Source organism: Bombus vosnesenskii, unplaced genomic scaffold (assembly GCF_011952255.1).
Source record: "Bombus vosnesenskii isolate JDL3184/JDL3185 unplaced genomic scaffold, Bvos_JDL3184-5_v1.1 scf7180000013270, whole genome shotgun sequence".
Classification (NCBI taxonomy): domain Eukaryota; kingdom Metazoa; phylum Arthropoda; class Insecta; order Hymenoptera; family Apidae; genus Bombus; species Bombus vosnesenskii.
The window spans coordinates 2,591,514-2,612,517 of NW_022882928.1; the positions used below are offsets into that span (position 1 = coordinate 2,591,514).

The window sequence follows — 21,004 nt, forward strand, 5'->3', positions numbered from 1 at the left end:
CGTGATAAGCGGAACGTGACGCGTGCAAAATTCCACTTGGTAAAGTTTTTGCGTCTTACCTGCGTGTCTTATTTGCAATAATCAAAATTTCCACTACATGGAATAAACAAATGACTACGAAATTTTAATATAATAAATATATTTTGTGACAATTAACAAATTATTATTGTTATACAGAATGCAACATTCATCTAAAATAATATAGGAATCAACGTTTTCGAAAACGTACTTTATAAAACACTTTCCGATCAACTAGACAGTTTATTTTCTTCGACTTATCTCTTTTAAATGGAATAAAATTGCGTGGCCGTAGAAGATTGCATTTCTATTTGCCCCATCTTGAACTGTAATCGATGCAACCATCGTAAAAGCGTGGCATTTGATTCTCGACGAGAGGAGGCAAAGTGTTCGGACATTTTGTTGGGTGGAAAGTCTCGACAATTTTGCAAACGCACTTGTAAATGTCCTGGTAGCTAATTATATATAAATTTTTCATGTAAAGATCTTCAATCTTTCAAAAACGGAATTATTGGAACTGAAAACGAGCCGCTTTAATGATTCGTCTCACCTGAACATGATGCGAATGTAGTATGGGACTCCAAAGGGGTAACAATTTACTTAACAGGATGGACCCACACTCAAGAAGAGCCTCGAGTAGACTCAGGAAATGCAAATTCACCATCTCAGCCAACTACAAAGGCAATTTTTTATTTGAGAAAAGAGGAGCTCTACTTCTGAGGACTTTTATGAACTTACTACTTTTGAGAATTGAATCAATTCCAATATACAGGGCGTTATCTTGCCCCAGAACTCCAATAAAATATTCATCGTAATATTATGGCCCTCGCTATTCGATGGATTGTTTTTCGACAACTCTTCCAAATACATTGTCCACAACTAAATACAAACAACAACGATACCGTCAAATTGTATCCATAGATGTTAATTAATATACACAGGTACGTACTTGACACAATATGAAAGCATGAAACAACGAAGACATGTGTAAGACCGATGCTTTAGATTGTTCTGGGAACCCAGAAAATATGACTTGCACGTGATCTGCAACATGGCAAGATACTTCTTGCGGTATCGGTTGGGCAGATGGAATCGATGGCCCGTGGGTGTGCGTATTATTATTGCCAGCATACATTGCAGTGTGCGTGAGAGAGCCTAATAAGAGCCAGGATAGTAATCTGATGTGTCCTATACAGTCTACGTACTCTCGAGCTCTGAAAATGACATTAACTTCAGCGTTGTTGAAGTTATCTTAGTAATTAATCTTTAATTACCCTTGCTGTATCATCGAAGGTGCGCTATAGAGCCATGGAAGATATCGAGCGACAGCTCTGTTCTCTATATTATTGCCTCTAGTAATTTCTATCGCTACATATTGCGCGAGACCACATTTCAATATACCACCCAATGTATCCTCGTTTAGTCCAGCCTGCATTCCCTTGCTGTAGCTCTACATCATCGGAAAATTCATTTAAAAATTATTAGTCTCGTTATTTGTCGTGGGTAGGACTATTATTTAATGTTATTTCGACTACCTTCACTTTACTCAAAGTGTGAAAGTCTGCCAAGAAATCGAGCACATCTGACAGCTGATTCTTCAGTGACTCGGAGGCGTTCGTATTGTAAATTGGCGATACGTCCGTTTGGACGTTCTCCAAAGCGATCGTGTTAGGTAACGAGCCTCCAATGTCCTAACCATATTCGAACCATAAATTATCCGATCATTACTTTTTAACAACCTTTCCCCTTACCTGAAGCACGAAGTGCAGAAGCAACAGAAAATTCGAATCCGGTATCGTGGTTTTGAATTTGATGGCTTGAATTAATTCGAACACGATGGTTCTTCCAAAGAAGTGTTTGTCTCTGTCTCTAGTGAAGGCTCTGTGACAGAGGTAGCACAGATCCGTCAGGTAACTATACTTTATAGTAGAATTCTGAATGGCGTAGCTCAATACCTTGGCAAAGGGATCCAGCATGCCCTGTAAAAGTATCCCAACTAGATATTTTTCCAACAAAGATCTATAAAGCATTAAAAAAAATTCCTTCCTGGGCCATTGTCTAACCATGACCTTGTCAGGTGAAAAAATTGATATTTTTTTGAATGAAAACACGAGTTTCCAAATAATTTAGCTAAACCAGACCCAAGATCATAAAACAGAAACTCGCTGTAAAACCGTATCATAAATCTGTCTCGAACGAGCATCAAACGATCTCTTAGTCATCGAAAATTCCCGATTATTGCATCGGTCAGCCAGAAGGAATAAATCCTCCGGCACATTTACGTCTTCCCTATAGCGACGACGATCGTGCCGCAACGATAATAATCGCGAACATCCACGGACAGGTTATTTACGAGCGGCGAACAGCTGACCTTCGACTGTTGAATGCTCGGGACCTTCAATAAAGAAATCATGATCCTTAATAACGAAGTGGTGTCTTCGATGGATGAGAGCATCAGCACCAGCCTACGGAACAGGCCATCGAACTGCGTCAGAAGACCGCTCCAGGTTGCTGCACCTGGACCCAGACCTGCTTCTAGCGGCAGACAGTCCAGGTAGCACGCTATGTTGTATAGTATTATCGGCAGGCGCTCCATTGGCAGAGATTTCTTTGCGTTTAGAGCCTGAAATATGAGGATACGATCATTCGTGATCATTATAGGTTGATAGCGATCAGTGGCAATTCTTATTGATCGTAACAAGCACTCATATCTGGATATATGTTTCGTAAAAGATTGTCTTATCGATATTTTACTCTCAATCTCCTTTTGTGAATTTTATGACCAAGGTGCGATTTCTTGCATAAATTGTGTTAGTCATGACGTTTATAGCAAACTTGCAGACTTGAAATACGCATAGAAGTACCTCGAGCAATAATTGCAGAGGTGCTATCGGGTTTAATTCGTTGAAGTCGACCAAGGCCTGAGTAACACTCTTGAAGAACTGCATTCTTGTAGATTCTGGAAAATGAAATGGGTTGTCATAGGTTCCATAGAAGAGGTTGTAAAATCTTCGCACCATTTAAATGCGTTTGGAACATCTGCAAGAAAACTCCATTAGGCGCCAGTTGATGTAGAACACAACGGAGGAATTGATGCGCAACGCTGATTGCGCCACCGGGCAAATGCATGTTGGTCTCGCTTTGCCAAGGGTACATCGCATTGAGGGCCACCCTGCAAACGAAAATATATCATCGAGACACGTTTTTGCAGTGTTATGTTATTTGGAAATAGAACGGTAAAATAAAATTCGAGTCAGACTTTGTCACGACACGTAGGATTTCTGGCAAGAGCGGAGCTGCCAAGGATGGTTCACGATGGATGAACGTGCCTAGGTTGATGATGCATAAACCGAGTTCCTCGTCGGAATATTCCTCCTTTATCGTCCCACATTCCGAACACCTACGACAAATGTAGAAACCAAATTGTGCATCATGCAAAAATAAACATTTATTATTAACACCAAACTAAAAGCTACCTCTCGTAAATGCAGTCGTCTCCGATGCGGAATAAACTTTGCTTCAAGCTAAAATCAGCGTGGTAGGCTTGTTGGGATGCGACATCGAAGTTAGGTTGCAATTGAGCACCAGACCTATGAACGATAAAAGAAGATCGTAATGTACGATCTTAAATCTCGAATAAAAGTGTTAGGAGTGTCTTCTAAAGTTTACCAAGAGTCTGTACGTCTGGATAATGGGCCATCGTGTCCACTGATACTATCCTTTCGAGGCCTGTCTCGTTGAATACGAACGTGATCCTTTACTCTACCTCTTCGATCAGGATCGAACACTCGAGAAGGGTAATCTGAGGATTCCATCGCTGGAGGCGGTGATTCTAGAGCTACCTGCTTGGTCAGTCTTCTCGGACTCGCTGATCTACTTGAGTGTATCTCGTTCGACGTTGGAACTAGAGATGCCGACTGAAAAATCGGCATTTCTTATTTTTTGTGTAGATGGTAGAACTTGCGAAATGAAAAGTACTTTTTACCATATTCTCAGACGTTGTGCTATCTTGCTTCACCGGCGGCTGTGCTTCGCCTTTACCATTTTCATTGTTATTGCTAAATCTATTGGAATCTGACAAATTTGACAGGGTATTATTATCAATTTAAAAATTATACTGACTTTTTCTATTGAATAATACAATTTTACTACCGATTTCTTGGACACCGAGCGCCTGACGAACGTGCTCGACCAAACCACTGAAGTCTCTGTGAGGCCCGATAGGTAACAATCGTTCAGGCATAGGAAATTCCAACTGCGATATGCTTCTAGGACTCGTTACGTCGCTGGACATACACGTTTCACTATCCTGATCGAACGAGGAGCCTGAAAAAGTTATTTCATTTCTTTCTCATTCGACATTGTGTTTTTTTCTATATCTTCGAAATAGTAGCTAGAATTGTGAAACAGTATAGCGTTTGAAAATCTACAAATACTCACTGACTGTTAACACATCCATCTTGGACAAAGGTGATTCAGGCGAACCGTAAGTATCCTCGCAACGAAGAATTCTTTGACCTACGCTTGGCCGTGGAACTATAAAATTATCGAATCGATGAAAATTCCATTTGTCTTTTGTTAACAAAGATACTTACCAACTGGACGAATGGTAGTTCCAATTGGTAGAAGTCTTTCAACCGTTGGCGTGGTTAAGGGATAGGGAGACCCGTGCCAGCTCGGCTGCTGGCCATTGTCGGTGCTTGTGACTTGCGAAGATACCGAACTGACTGCTGGAGAGCTCGAATGGTCACTGCTCGTGACTGTAACCACTTGACTTGGAGACACAGGCGAAGCTATGGTCACACTTTGCTCTATACGCTTCTGACGACCCAGTTGTTTAGTATTTGGCGAATCTGAATTACCGGAGCTTGTTGGGGGTATCTTTTCTTTTTGCAGCTCGAATCTGTAGCGTAATCACATTCGTCTTCGTCAGTACGAAAATGATACAGTGACGTGTTATAGTAACGAAATGGATAATTTTACTTTTGAACTTGAGCTGGCAGAGTGGTTGCGAGAGCGCTGCATAACTCGAAAGGCTTCGAGGAAGCAGTGTCTCCGTTGAAAGCTATCTGTACAGTGATGTTTCTTTCTTGGGCTGCTTTTTCTGGCGCTGGCTTCTCTGGAATCGCTTTCTCTAGAATCCCTTTTTCTGCCCTTTCTGACATTTTCTCGATTCTTGACACAGGAGAGTACCTTTGTAGATCTGGTTGACCACTTAGCAAAGTACTCGTCACCATCATTTTTACGCCCTCGTGAACGCTCCACTTCTTTTGGGGACCAATTTTTGTACTCTATAGAAAAATAATAGAAAGCTAATTAGCGTCAAAGAAGGTTTATTGGTGGCAAAAGAAATGACATTCTGAATTGTTTTAAGTTGAATCTTCTAAATACCTGATGAGAATCCTCCTCGCTACCAAGAAACCAAGTGGGTCGGCTGATTCCTTCAGATTTCCTGATGATGTTTTGATTGTTCCAATCCATTTTCGTCAAGACGTCGGTGGTGGTTCTAGATCCATGGAGCGAAACACTTCTGGTAACAGCAGTCGGGGTTTCCTCCAGTTCGCCGAGCGATCCACCACTGCTGCCATGCAAGGTGCTGTCAGATTTTGGGCTCTCGGGTATTGCAGCCAGCTCGGACTCCGTATCATCCGCATTGATCGAGTAGCTTTGCAGAGCATTCACAATAGCGGAAATTGTAACAAGCAGCTACTGGTGTAAGCACAGGCACGGATGTGTCATGATGTAATTCTCTCTGGGTCCTGGACTGTATATTCTCAAGATACTCTAGGTAACTCTAGAGCCTAGAATCTGCTAGATTGACTATTCGATTAAAAGAAGGGAAGGAAATTCTACTTGATGTAAGAAAGGCCACCTCATAGGTCGTATCTCTTAGCTTTTGCTATTGCTACTTCGTTTCATGCCTATAGTAAAATACGAGAGAATGGTGGAAGTATCGATATCTTTGTTCCCCTGGTCTTGAGTCGTATCGTGAAAATGATTCTAAGATCACTATAAAATAAAGTAAAAAATAAATTTTGAATAATCTTATGACAACTTGCTTCAGCTATTCTTAAAAGAACATGATCATTCTAAATGAGATGACGATGATAAAAATCTGAAACAGAATTCAAGTAGTGCAGAATTCGCAAAGACGTCAACGTGAAACATTCCAAGCTGAAGTAGCCTAATGCTCTACCTTTCCATGGGGAATCTATGATATTGACTAGGATGCAGAATTGCTAAGAACTAGGAAGTGTGTAGATCAAATAACCTGGAGTGTTTGTTCGTATAACGGCAGGTCGTTGTGCTTTCTTCCCAATGAGTCTCCATCTGACCATGCGTCGGTCCTGGACTCCGTTGATGAACCGATACCATGGGAGTCCTCATTGGAGGACTCTCGGTGTTCATATCTCCCATACCCATTAACTCATGGTCTACGCCCAGAGACGGTTGTGACACATCTGAAATTCAACAGAACGTTTTGTGAAGTTCAGTTTTCTTGTAGGAATGTACTTTTTATTTTAGAATTATTATCTGTGTATACCACGTGATCTGGATGGCGGACCACCCATCACTACGGTAGCTGGAATTCTTTTGCATTGATGATGCTGCGTGTCCAGGGTGTTTAATACGATCTTGATCAACACTTGCAACTGGCTACACCACGGTTGCTGGCCATACTGACACTAGGCACAATGAGAAATGAATACAATTCGATGAAAAGGATAGAAAGATATTTAAAAGATTGTCCATCACACCTTGTACAGTATGACGAGAAGAGACATTAACCAAGATCGTCTGTTATGGGGTTCGAGATACCAGAGACTGTAAGTTGGTGTTTGATGATCAGATGGAGGCACACCTTGCGGTGGACAAGGGCAATGTTGAAGGATAGCTAGAACCGGAGGTGTCATCACCCATCCCATCACGTGATTCTGGTCTAGTAGTTGAGGAAGATTCGCGATGAAAACGTTGAATACAGGGGAAACTCTGAAGAGAACCACGGAATTGTTATTTTGGTAATTGGTGTTGTTTCTTCTTCCTATTTTCCTTTTTATTATTATTATTATAGAATACCTTAATCGTTGTGGAGAAGTATGAAAAGTGCGTTCAGTTTGGTTGTAACCTAGTAGAAGATACAAATGGCGTAGCACGATTCCTTGCGTTTTTGACAGGGGTTTCTCATCCGTTGGATAAGCCTGTGTTTATCAATATTTTCTATTAATAACGGAGGATTTTGGATGAATCAATTAAAGAAAAAAAAAACAATTGTTCATTTACCTGGTCCTGTCTAGAAAGGAATTGCATCAACAAGAAGACCAGCAAATGCATGGTTTCTTTGTCAGCTTCTTCCAAATCCACAATTCTGTGGGTGTACCCTGGTAATGCGCTAGCCTCGTCTACCATGTTTAAAGAATGAACGTGACCATCTGTAATATCGAACGCTAGTAAATATGGTCCTTAATCAAAGTTAATCGAGCGAAATAAAACGATCGAAGTTCATAGAAATCTTACCACCATCGCTTGCATTTAAAAATTTTCTAAGACTTTCGTTATCTGCGATCATGCACAAGCAAAGCCTCTCTCGATGTCATCAACGAATTTCTAAGGTTACAAATCTACCTTACGTTGGTCAACACCGGGAAACTATCTACGAACATTCACAGTTATTAGGGTAAGCGATCTACCCACTACCAAGAAGAAGAAATCCATCGATCAACAGATAAATTGTCCAAAGAAACTACACGCTAATTTCTACTCGCTACAACTACACAGAAAACATTCTCTTTCAACTTCTAAAAATCTCAATCAAAATCGTCGTTCATACGGACAAACTATGCTCAAAACAACGGGGGAACAAAAGAGTACTCTCAATTCTGAAATTGTCATTTCCCTCGAACGAAACTCATCGCTTACAATTAGCTTCATAGCACAAAACCTACGCAATACAAGAACCAAATTCCCGTATAATCAAATCGATCATCACGACAAAGGAAACACCTTTAACCTTTTTAGTTTAGTTAGTTCATATATAAAAAGAAAATGTCTAAAGCGAGCTCCTTAAAAGGAGGCTGACGAACCATCAAACTTACCACAAAGGTTCCACATCGAACATCCCCAAACATTATCGCGTTTCGCGTACACAGAGGGGGCAAAGGGTGTGTATATGTGTACGTGTATACGTGAGAACACAGATAACACAGAGGAGAACGGCCACGTCTAAGGCTAACATCAGCAACGCTACTCTACCTGGTATACTGTTATTAGGTGGGGTGGACCCCAGCAACTGACCCAGTCCGAATCTGGAGCTCTTGCGCTTCAGGATAGGCGCCGAGTATTGCCGGCTGTACACCTTCTCCTTTTCTGCGCGGTTCGACACAGTGCAACACAATTGAAAAACGCGTGTGACAGGTGAGGACGTGAAGTGGTTTTAGACGTGGTTTTTACATGGACGATCGACTAGCTTTCTGTAATTCTAAAGCTATGTAGCCAGCAAGAGAGTCGATAGAGATCGCGAATTGTCGATCGTAAAGTCCTTCGAGAGTTAGGGATTCTTCTTTGGTAATAGAATTTTGGAATATACAGGATGTCTCGAAAGTATAAATCCATCACATGGATCATACTCTGTGTAAGGACTATAATTCTACTAATGTCGGAATCCTCAGCTCTCTTTAAGGATTCATTCGATTTTAACGGTATTCTGAAAGAATATGATAAGTCTGTAATCTGACGTGACTCTCAACTTTGCAAGTCAAGATCAGAGGGGCATTCTCTGACTCGGACTCCTATGTCTTCGAGTCCGACTCTTTACTGTATTCTTTAGACTTTCATGATTCATCGCCGACAGTAATCAATTTGAAGTGAATCACGATATGTCGTTGATGAACCGTGAGATTCGTGTACCTTGTTTAGTGTCCTGTCGCGGAATCATCGACGCCGGCGCTGACATGGTGCGTTTGTAGGGCCATTTCGTGCCAAAACTCGCGCTCAGCGTCTTTATAGAGTTTGTTCCGCTTCCATCCGACTGGGACAGAGCTTCCTGCGCTCTGTGCACCTTCTTCATGAAGATTTCGCTGTTCAGGTCCGTGTTTCTGAGATCTGCGAATCGATTCATCGATTAATATACAGAGTGTGCTATGACCACTTCGGCAAATTCAATTTTACAGCTGAGTTTACAAACTGACCACGTAGATAGGGTACATCTCCGGATCGTTCCAAATTAATTTGAGCCTCGAGAAACAAAGCATCGAAACGATTCAAGAAAAATTCCCAAGTTAAAACATGTCTGTCGCTGAGGCTATTGTGTAACTGATACAGCGATTGGAGTACCATTGGACGATCGACTATCACTGTATCGAATTGAGTTTCCAAGCAGAGAATCAGAGACTAGAGATATTTAAATTAAACAATTAAATATATTGTGTCAGAATAAATTAATAGATACGACTAGTTATGTATGCAAATCTTACTCTCATAGCTGTATCATGGATGGTACCAAGGTACAAGGTGGCTCTCTGAGCAACATATACGTTGCTGTCGTCCATACTCGCGACCAGATAACAGAACGCGTTTGCTAGAGCAGCTTGCAGACTCATAACATTTCTTAGAGGAGTGGAGTCCATAAATCTAGCTATTAGTGTGACTCTTTCGACTGTTGAGCGTTAATAAATTGAGGAATTGATTTCTTTCAGTTAGCCGACCTCCTTCGTCCTACAGTGTTTAATCGTTATACCTGCCACGAATCGAACGCGCCAATCCGAATTATGGAATTCTTCCTGAATCAGACGCCAGAAAGTGTCCGTTCCACAGGGTAAAGTCACGCAGTGGAGTAACAACGGTACGGTGACCTGGGCTATGTGAGAGTGTTCGGCGTTTAGGAGTTCCCATAGACTGTAGAAGGAAAGAAGCACAATTTAATTCGAGAAAATCATTTAAAATCACTAAAACGGAGAAATATTGTTACTGAGGTGCAACGAATACCTGATGTTTCTATTCATCTGGAAATATAAAGATGTCGTTGACAAGGAATAGATAAATATCATCTTTCATGGAAGATGTTAGATTCACATATTAAAGTTCATAAGGAATAACCTTACTTACTTTTTTATTAATAAATTTTCTTGGCACCATATGAAGAATCCTTGATGATCCTTCACCGCCATGTTGAAAGCATCTCCGTAAAGGCACATCACGTTTAAACATTGAAGCATATAGTAGAGTATGTCAGGCTTGTCAATCGTCATTATCTCCTATGAATCGGACAAATAGAGAACAATTTCATCTCCTAAAGTATTATCAGTTTTTACAAATACTGTACCTTCAAAAGTTTGTGTATGTACTGTAGTTGTTCAGGAAGATCCTCGATATTAAATCGAAACTTTCCAACGGAGGTGTGCCAGAAGTCGTCCGCCTCATTTTCTGGACTTAGATTCAATGGTTGATCGTTTTCTCCTATCAGTCGAGGTTTGGCTACGCTCACGGTGGCTGTGGCTGCAACAGAGATTCCTGATCCTTACGAAAGGTGCTTGATGTCTATGGAGAGATTGGTACGATAGCTAGGCAAATATTAAATCTGTGGATTTATGGGATTCGAATATTTCGCGAACCGAAGTAGAATAGACCCATGCTTGGTCAGGCATCAATCGCACGATTTCCCTTGGTCGATAAATTCGAAGTTGCGTTGATCGAAGGTATCGACGTAATTCAGAAAATTCAAGTAATTTAAGTTAATTCTACGTTCACTGCAATTTTACATGATTTTCAGTAATTTTAAAATTCGACATCGAACTCGGTGTTCGAAATTTGATAATTATTTTTCGATTAACCACGTTCGATCGATTTCAAAAATACGAAAGGTAGAACCAGGCGAATTTTTTTCTTACCTACGTCAGTCTCAGAAAGGGTAACTGCTCGAGCAACAGCTGACATGACCTTTTCCGTTGGCATGATAGCTGCGAGATCCAGCTGCTCCGAAACTGTCTCTACTGTGGCTGTCATGATCTGTTCGAAGAACTGATATAAACGATCAAAGTAGCTACCTCCGGTCACATAGATTAGCCTACCGTGTTAATGGTTCACACAACGCCATTTTGCAGTAGAAGAAGAGAGACAGAGAGAGGCACACACAGTTTGTATTTTTTTTTTGTTTTTGTTAGACGAACAGCATGCTGCGTATTTTGTTGTTGCAGAAAGTGTTTCGCACAGAGAGATAGAAAGAAAGACGCTGTGTCTCTTAGGCAGTGTAACAAGATCGTGTAACAAGATAATAGAACATCTCAAATTTGTCAACGAGTGAAGTTTATTATGGCAGTATACCTGAGGCATGTGTGCAAGAACGCCACCGACCGAGTGCATTTCCGGCACTGGCATACTAATTACCACGTCGGATTTTGAGTCTCCTTTTCGCGCTGTCTCTGGACTTTTACGTCCATGATCCTCCGCACTTTCGTCGACGATTTTCTGAACGTTAGAAGACAGTTGGATTTAAACAGAAAATTACAAAGAGACTTTAAGCGATCTGGTTATCTGATCATCACCGAATGTTAACGTAAGGGACTCACGTCAGGCGGATAAGCTGGATTTTCCGGTGCCATGTAAGTGACCAATTGCAGGCATAATTGATGCCAGATCACGCTAGATTCACAGTAAGTACACTCAGCGACCGCGTTGCACACGTGGCAGTTGTTCCAATTCGAGGCAACGATCGATTTCATCAATCGACACGCGTCCCTGCAAACCCACGTGTTAATCCCTGTGTGCTTATCTATGTTCTGCAATTCCATCTGTAATATTTGATACATTTCATTAGATTTCTCGTTCATTCCTTCGTAATCATATTCTACTCTTAGATTTGTATCCGCAAAAATGGATGCACCTGTTTCAATAATATATCGAGCATAAGAATGCAACAGGATAAATTCAACTCCGAATTGGTAGTGAATTCCATGTGTCTCGGTGTTGGCACAACATCGTCGGACAATGGCGTCGATTTTCCTGATTCGTTTTCGACCACAGAACCTGTACATTTTACACATTAGTAAACCTTCCACTATCGCGAAAACGTGAAAATTCACTTCCTTTACGAATCGGTAATTGTCATTTCGACGTACAAATAGTATTTCCTTCCTCGTCCTTCTTCTTCTTTCCTTTGCTAGGCTTCTGCTCAGACTCGGCAATGTTCATGGTACCCATAACAGCCACGCCATCGCTGAACATGGAAAACAGTTGGCACAGAGGAATACTGATCTCCAACATAGTTAGCGTTTGCAGCCAATTCAGAGCTTGTTCTTGAACCTTTGCGCAAGTGTTGACAAATCGTTTCGCCACGAAATTGTACATCTTCTTAGCGTCGAAGCCTAGAGGACTCATGTCCCGATCCAAAATTTTACTGGAGACGATAATCGAATAGTTTTCAAAATTTTCACCAAGAATTTTCCAGGCAAGAATCGTTCTTGAGCGAAGTATTTCGTACCATAAAATCATCTTTAATTCGTGCAGCTCGTACTCCGGTACGTCGTTCACCATGGCCTCCATCCAGTGTGGCATCACGTAGTCCCAAACGTCTGGGGTAATTACTTCGTAGGGGACTAAGCAGAACAAGCGATTTAGGCCATCTTTTAAGTGCGACGTCCTCGAGGCCAATGTTTCCCTTAATTGCAATCATTCGTTTGTCAAAATCAGCTTTATTCGGGTATCTATTTTTTTTTTAATTAATTTCTATGGCTAAATTAATTTTATTACTCCTCGAATTCCTAACAAGAATTTTCAACATTCGCACCAGTGTCCTCCGACTCGAACGTAGTCCGCCGGATGTGGAAGAAGACAGGAAATAAAAACTTCGTAATGAGTTTTCATCACTTCCGACAGCCATCCACAGACGTATTCGGTTTTCAATTTCTCCAATGCACTCTCTGCTTGCCCTATGGTAAAACATCGCGATAGATCAGACGTTGTTCTTAAGAAAACACCTCTTAAAGTACGTTTGAGAATATCACTGGTCGAATTTACCGTAGTAACCGGGTACTTTATCAGTTCGTGTGTTTTCGAATGGAAACGATACAAAAGCGGAATTTTGGATCACACAGCAAACACGGGAAAGGTACAAAGCTATTGAATCTGTATTGGCAGTGTTACTTCGACAGCATGCAGAAAGTATCATTGAATCTCTGAATCGATCACCGATGGAATTTTGAGAAACCGATCGATCGAATTGTATTCTTATTTGGAAAATTCTTCGCGAGTTTTAACATGGCTATTCTCGAGAAAGAATCACTACTTCGATGCATAGAAACTTCGCACTCTATTCTTTCAGCGTCGTCATTCTATGCATCGATCTTTGAGAGACTCGATCAGCCGCGACGCAGACGCACTCTTGTTCCTTATTTCTGAGATTTCAGTGGAAGCTCTTCGTGTGTGTGTGTGTGTGTGTGACATGCACACGTAAAGGCAACTTAACGCATAGGCGTCAACCTAGCAGATCGTCGTCGAATATCATGAATTTTCTACAGTCCCTGACCATCGAATGTAAAAGATGTCATTTTTCCAGGCAACAGTACTATGTTACAAACAGCAAATTGTACTCTTTTCTTTATGCTGTTCAACTTGTTGTTAAAAGTTTCGGATGGTCGAAACTCGATAGCCGAGGGCTGTGTATTCACGTAACATCAAATATCAATTCTATCTATGAGAGAAGAAAATTCTACAGACGTACTTCAAACTACACAATGACGAAGTGAGGGAATAAACTGTGAAACGATAAGAAATGAAATATAGAAAGATCGGAGAAACAAGCTGGAACAGCTGCAAAGCTGACGCCTCTACGACAACGAGTTCAACACAGGTAACATCGAATACATTGATTTACTGATACAATTTATAGACACACACACAAAAAAAAATAATATAGGGAGAATTTAGAGAGAGAAACAGGAAGACAACATTGAAAGCTATTCAATTGGAATATGACGAACGGCGATAGTGTTCACGATCAAGCTCTTGTCAAAACACTAACAAATGTGTAACATATGAATGTCTTTTTACCTAACCATGAGGATTATTCATTTTCTCTGTTTCGTTCTTTTCTAGTCACCACTTTGTCTAACGTTAAATATCGTATAGAGTGTAAAACATGGAGTAGTAATTGTGTCGAAAGCATCTGAAGACAAAGCGAAAGAAAAAGAACGAAAACCAATGGAAAAATCGGCGATCCGCTCGAATGTGCCTACGATCGCGGCCAAACACTACCTACGGTCTAGTGATGGGCTCGAGATGCTTCGAATCTCGTCGAGTACGACGCTCGTGTCACGTGTTGCTTCGACTCAGGCTGCAGTTACAGTGGACGAGCTGTTGTTCTCGTGGATGAACAACGTCTGAACACCGAAATGCACACGCTCGTAAGAATGTACATTGGATGTGTTTGTCAGCAGGATAAGGTCTAATAAAGAAAAGAGAAGTTTAAAAAAACTAAAAAGCCTTCAAAACGTCAAAGAAAGGAATTCTTATCGTTTTGCAATTATTTGAAATTTGTCGGCAATCCCTTTAAAAGATTCGAAGCGACATCGTGACATCATCGTCGTTACTCGACATTATCCAATGGCCTTCCGCCGCCCATTCACTGCTCATCTACGTTCTACGTTCATTAAGTGTATAAATATGCGAAGTGTTAAATTACCAACAGAAAAGATAAGGTGCATAAGGCTTTTTTTAGTACCATCGAAAGAGTAGGCAGTAACATGAAACCAATGAAATAGCATTGACAATAAACGGCCGAGTATTTCGATCGAGGTTTCTTGATTCGGCGTGCAAAGCCCGACCAGCAGCCAGACACCGTATCTTCCAAGTAGCTGTCTCTCCTCCAAGGTAGCCGAATCGAATTGCCCACCGCTCCCGCTACCAGAACCACCCCCGCTGCTCCCACCGCCGCTCCCTGGGAATCCTGCGCTTCCCTTATTAGTATTTATTTCCAAGATGTCTCGGTTACTATCCATACTTAGCGGTTCAGCTTCCTTAAGCAGGCTGCAAGTAGAGAGGAAACCTGGTCAGTGGGATGTCAAACGCGATCTACGGCCACGTCTGGTTGTGGTCGGCTAAACACTGGCAATTTTTCACGCGATAATTTTTTCAACAGATCGTTAAATATGATTTTTAACTGAGATCGACACTCTCTCGGTTAAATCTATCACTTGGAATCGATAGACGAAGGTTCTCGTTGTTTCATATTGAAATATTACCCGATAGATAGTTTCGTTCGTATCTCGAGTTATGGTAATAATTAGAGAAAGAGTGAATTTGATCGAAAGTGAAATTTAAATGCAAACAAAGGAACAAATTTCAGTGCAACTATTACTTTCGACGTTGTTTCCAATTTTGATCGTGCCGCGATTCGAAGCTTCCACTAACGATTTCAGGCGAGCGAGAAAATGAAAGAGCACCGAACGTCGAAGAATCGAAGCTTCCACGTTCAATGGTGATTTGAATTCCTTCACGATCCTTTCCTTACTTATACTCGGCAGAATATCACACCCTTTTGTATCACAAAAGATAATAAAGAATCGTGTAACGGTATCGATCGTGAAACAGTTCATAAAATTCTATATTAAACAACGACAATGTCGATCTACTATTCGGACATTCTGTGTTACAAATGTTCCAAAATAGAAATCCGATTAATCTACGTCGACCACAACGCCTGTTCGATCAGACGCGACTTTAGATCGTGCTCACCATAAGAAATTATATCCATTTATAATAGTATATAGACAATTAGATCGTCGAGAGAAATCTTGAAAGAATTCCTATCTCAAATGACAGCAAATGTAATTCACTGTTCCGTGTTCTATAATTCTAACTACGGGGACTCATGCTAGTTTCAAGATATCAAAACTACATGCAGTATTGATGTGTCCACATTCGAGAAATAACATTCTAGACTATAAAGAAAAAAAAAAAAAAAAAAAGAAAGAAAGAAAGAAAGAAAGAAATATCAGTGAATAGAAGATATCAAAAATATCAGTGTTTCATAGAGTCCGCGATTCTATTATGAAAATAACAATTGAAGAAAAAAAAACAGAGAAAAAACAGATCCCCGGATATCCCGTTAAAAGAGTGTCTCTGTTCGTGCAGCATACCAGTGTGTCTCGGGTAATGGGTATCTATTCAAGCCTGCACCAGTGGGTCCGTTTTTATTTGTAGAAACGGTACCAAGCTGCTGGTGCGTCGTATCCAGGACGTGATACGGCGTGGTGTCCTCGCATTGCAACTTTAAGGTGCACTTTTCCTATGCTCTCTACTGTGAGGCTGAATGCTTCGGAGTCACGTGTCTTTCGCTTGTGGATAACTCGAAGAAAAACTTGTCCACGCTAGCCGCCATCCGGTTTCGAACGCTCTCCACGATTTTCGAGGCGACTTCGGTGCTGCGCTTTTCATTCAACGTTTTCGATAGTCGATAGAAGCGATTTAGCGAAAGTTTGTTCACGTTGGTTATCGCATCTCGACTCCTTTAATTCGCGAGTCGGTGAATCACGTTAACGCCGGCTCTAAAATCTCTAGAATTTTGAAATTTTTGCAAAGACAAATTTCTTATTTTGAGATTATATCCCCGATGAATCCATAGAGATTTTCGAAGTCTGGAGGCTTTAGCGTCAATGACGGATCGAGATGTACGCGAAACAATTTATTATCAAGTATGATAGAAAGGAACGTGGAAGATACATTCTTGATCGGTATAGGGTGACATGCGACATCTCGATCGTTTCTGTGAATATTCAAACACAATAATATGGAGCATCGATTAACCACGTTTAATGGAAATTACTGTAATCGACAATTTATGTTACACGAAAATATAGCAGAAGAGTTGCTTCGATGTATCCTAAGTTTCCATTGAACGTGGTTACAGCATAATGTCTTACCAAGCAGGATGGACCAGCACGAACAAACACGCAAAGCAACAATGATCCTGCGATCATTCGTTAGTACGCGTCATCGTGTTACTTTCGAACACATCGAAGATTGGACATCGTGGATAGTGATTAACAACCATCGTTTGGATGCGACCTGTTACCTCTAAATAAATAATTAACTGTCCCGTTAACTACAATTTTTAACGATAAATTTTTCTTCTTTTCAATGGAAATCTTTTAATATCGCACGGTTACCGTGTATATCAGAAATTAACACATAATTAATACATAACGTACGATCATGGTCGCGATCTGTGGGTTGGTAAACACGAATGAAACCAATCGAACTGCATCAACGTGCGTCGCATACGTTCACGTCATCAAAAAACGCTTCTGTCGCAGAAAGGACTTTGACATCGACGATACGCTAGAGACAAGAGACTCTGTATCTTTCTTACTATTATATATTTAGATAAGCATACGCTCAAAATTTAGGATATTTAATCGACTGAAATTCTCAATGTTTAAACGTATCAGAGATCCGTGTGAGCGAATCTCTCGTCTCTAGTCGCGACAACGTCTCATTAAACTCGTGCAAATTACAACGACTGTTAGTGTCCCTTGTCCCAACCATAGTCCCCATCCTTGTTCCGATATCTTTCGAACGTTAAGCGATACAGGATCTTTTAGCAAATAGAAAATGAGTTGGAAGTTAGGTGTCTCACCTGACGATCGCTTGTACCATATAGGTCTGCGTCTGAGGATCCAATTTCGATATGTGAGGCAACGCCGTATGATACACGTGGTCCTCACCCCGGCCTTTATCGTGTCGATTAGTGTGACATTTCTGGCAATAGCGAATCGGATGGTTTCCGTTGTAGCTGGCGCATTCGGTGGAGAAACAGACGCTGATCGCCGACTTGTCCGTGGCTTTACAGTTCTGACGTAATTTAGAAACGTTAAGACGTGTCAGACGGGATTAAATTCTCGATAGAAAGACCCATTCTCGCGTCTGAATTTATTTTAGATTAATTTTCAACTAAAAACCATTCGACTCACCTTATTTTCGCATATCATCGACACCTGTTGCATGGGATGCAAAATATCGTAGAACATTTGATTAGGATGCGCCCTGTGTATTTCATTCGCGCATTCGATACACAGATACATAGGTGGCGGTGTTTCTGTAGCGAATGTGATAGATATTCGATGATCGTAACAAACTTTGCCAGCTTCGGCGTTGCCCGCATTTGGACAAGAATCTCTTTGACAGACGAACGGTGCCAAATCATCTGCATATGTTAAATTCATATTTTGTATTTTATCGAACGAAGGTTTCAGCGATATTATCAAAACCCCGTGGGGAAACGCACTTGCGAATTTCATTAGAACCGCCCTGCGATCGAAGAGATTTGGATTGAACGATGGCCAGTAGTAGAACAGTAATTTAGCTGCTGAAGCTCTTGCCGGTGCTGTGCCGTAAGCCACCACGCAAAGAATGTCTTTTACCACGCCTGGTTTCAGTGCCATTAGACATTCCAATAGTTGACAATGGTGAGCTAAACAATCATAGACGTTTAGACAATTTTTTCGCAATCTTTAATTACGAATACATATCTGCATTTTTATAAAAATATAACGATGAAAATTAGAACCTGGGTTAGTGGAGTATTGAAAGATCATCATGATAACAGCCGCTATCGACTGACTAGCTGCGTTCTCCGTTCCATCCTCGGTTTTCCTTGCTATAATTAAAGGAACATATTTGAAATAATCAAACATGTTTTAGTCTCTGCATCTATTGCACGAAACGAAGACACCTACTGATGGTGAATGGTAGAATGTAGAAACAGAGATAGTTGACGATATCTTGATGAAGTTCCACTGGAAGTACCGAGATCGAGCTGGCCGTGAGATAAGGTACATTGTCGATCATATCGTGGTCCAAAAAAGGCAAGAGACACGCGAGACACTGAAGCAATGCCTGTCCAAACACTGAAACATGGATTTTGAATTGCAAACGATCGAATAAAAACAAAATATAGGACAGACCTTGCAAACCGGTGTGAATAGAGGAAACAACATCGATCAGCTGAGTGAGCGCGTTGTACAGCTGTTTGTAATCCAAATTCGGGTAAAGAGCCATACGTTCTGCGTCGTACTTTTGAGACTTGATCATTTCGAAAGGTGCTTCGCGAACTTCTTTTAACAGAGCTGTGAAACAAAGCATAAATTATCAAACGATTTTCAACAGACACGGATAAAACGATATTGCGATTATTACACAGCAGCATTTGAGAAAAGAATTTCACTGTGTTTGCCATGTCGAGACCGGAAGGTACAGGTTGACTACCGTGAAGAAGTCTCTGATAGTAGTCGTGCAGATTAGTTAACTTCAATGAATCTGAAAAAGAGCAGTTATACGTAAATAAATATACAAAACATTTTTTTAGTACTCACATGCTGCGAATCTGGTTCCCATTTTCTGTATTTTTTACTCCTTTTGCACTTTACTAGATTTTAGTTACTAAAATGACAAGGCCACGGTACACAGATGATAATGAAAACACCAATGAATTTCACGTTACTCCATTGTCAACCACCTGCATTTCCTCGTTTTATTCGTGGATTTTTCCTCGTTCGATCGCCGCGACTAGGACGAACGACATAAAACGCGAGACCTCTGTTCGTGATATGTTTTGCAACTGCAGAATCAGCACGGGTCCATTCCAGCACAGTCGTCGATGGAGAATGAGCGCGCAGGTCGTATCGACCTGTTTGGGAGAGCGGCGCCCTCTCATCTTTTCATCCCCTTCCGACGCAGAGCTCAGTCCCCGGGAAAATCCAAAAGACACGAACAAATTTGAAAACTTCTGAAAAATCGCCATAGCTGATATCGATGTTCTAACGTAGATTCGATTTATAATAATTAATCAGAGGTAGCGACGGATCTACTGTTAACGAAATCGAACACGATGCTACCAATGTTCGTCGAGTAATCTTTTTACGATGAAAATTATATAATAGTTTTATTCTTTATCATTTTTGAAATCGCTAACATCATTGTTTCGATCGAGCGATGTTGGCGCGTTTGGGAATTCATTGCGACCAACGAGAAATAGAATCCGTCGACCGATGCTCGTTAAACGTGATATATATCATCGTCTAATGACGGAAAGCCGTCTGAAGACGCGTTATGTAAGAAGCTTCCGTGCGATCACGTAACTTCGATCGCATGAGGTTTGACAATTATTCCGTAATATCATTATCCTTGATCCAATGAGCTGCAATTACGGTCTTTAAGAGATTACCAGGTACCGTGGAATTTACGACAGAGCTGCATTAGTAAACGAGCCTTTCAGATCGTTACCTGTTATCGTTACTTCGTTTCGGAAAACGTTTCGAAACGTTGATAAGATAGTCACGTGTCTACATTGGTGATCAAGTGGTCTATTCTAAACTTTAGATATCCGACTCTGAATCGGTGATTCGAGATTCTATAATTTCCTTACTTTACATCTTTCGATCTAACCGGTTGTTTTTATTCCACGATTATGCCATATTAAGATTTTCTGATCATAAAACGATTGAATAATAAAAACGAGCGAACAAAGCGAAGTCAGAAAACAAAGGAAAGTGTACCTGCCCTATTTTTCTCCTATCATCTTCGTGTATTACGTCACTGTATCTATTTAAAGAGCCAGGCTAATGGAACCCATTTTTCCGGAACTGAGGGGAGGAAGATAGAACAGGGGAAGGAAATTTGAGAGGGAGGGAAGAAGGAAATTACTTTGTTCGACTCGTAGCTGTAAAAAGTCGTTCCTTGATCATCCGCAACAGTTGTCGAGCTAAACAATCCCACGGATTTCGTAGCGACTTTCGTGCTAAAGCACCGTGAACCAGACTGTAAGTGTGTCACGAGGGGTCGATTCTAGGCCGACCTATGACGTACGACTAGCAATCGATATCATCTAAATACGATGCACACTTGCGAGCGGTGAAGTCATTCTCCGGAATACGTGCACTTTGCGCGCGGATGTTCGATCGCCATACCGAGCCGCTTGTTAATCGAAATATATCTACGA

General features: G+C 41.0%; 1 protein-coding gene across 1 annotated transcript; it reads right to left on the reverse strand.

Annotated features, from left to right (window-relative positions):
- Positions 1-98: 98 nt before the first annotated feature.
- On the reverse strand, positions 99-19,401 carry LOC117231082 (protein unc-79 homolog). Its single transcript, XM_033489165.1, is given in 48 exon segments — positions 99-473; positions 569-691; positions 757-897; positions 968-1,232; positions 1,293-1,468; positions 1,554-1,709; positions 1,770-1,997; positions 2,390-2,641; positions 2,883-3,033; positions 3,035-3,190; positions 3,278-3,418; positions 3,495-3,608; positions 3,688-3,935; positions 4,004-4,092; positions 4,168-4,344; positions 4,459-4,554; positions 4,614-4,921; positions 5,002-5,309; positions 5,410-5,683; positions 6,290-6,479; positions 6,563-6,704; positions 6,777-7,008; positions 7,096-7,217; positions 7,300-7,448; positions 8,269-8,382; positions 8,923-9,117; positions 9,204-9,405; positions 9,489-9,670; positions 9,752-9,909; positions 10,120-10,268; positions 10,337-10,509; positions 10,902-11,031; positions 11,335-11,478; positions 11,580-11,801; positions 11,894-12,036; positions 12,129-12,406; positions 12,491-12,667; positions 12,797-12,938; positions 14,729-14,953; positions 15,008-15,033; positions 17,645-17,859; positions 17,979-18,211; positions 18,293-18,478; positions 18,575-18,664; positions 18,744-18,914; positions 18,972-19,133; positions 19,204-19,323; positions 19,380-19,401. Coding segments are annotated over 48 exon segments (8,286 nt in total). The 3' UTR covers positions 99-284.
- Between the last annotated feature and the right edge of the window lie 1,603 nt (positions 19,402-21,004).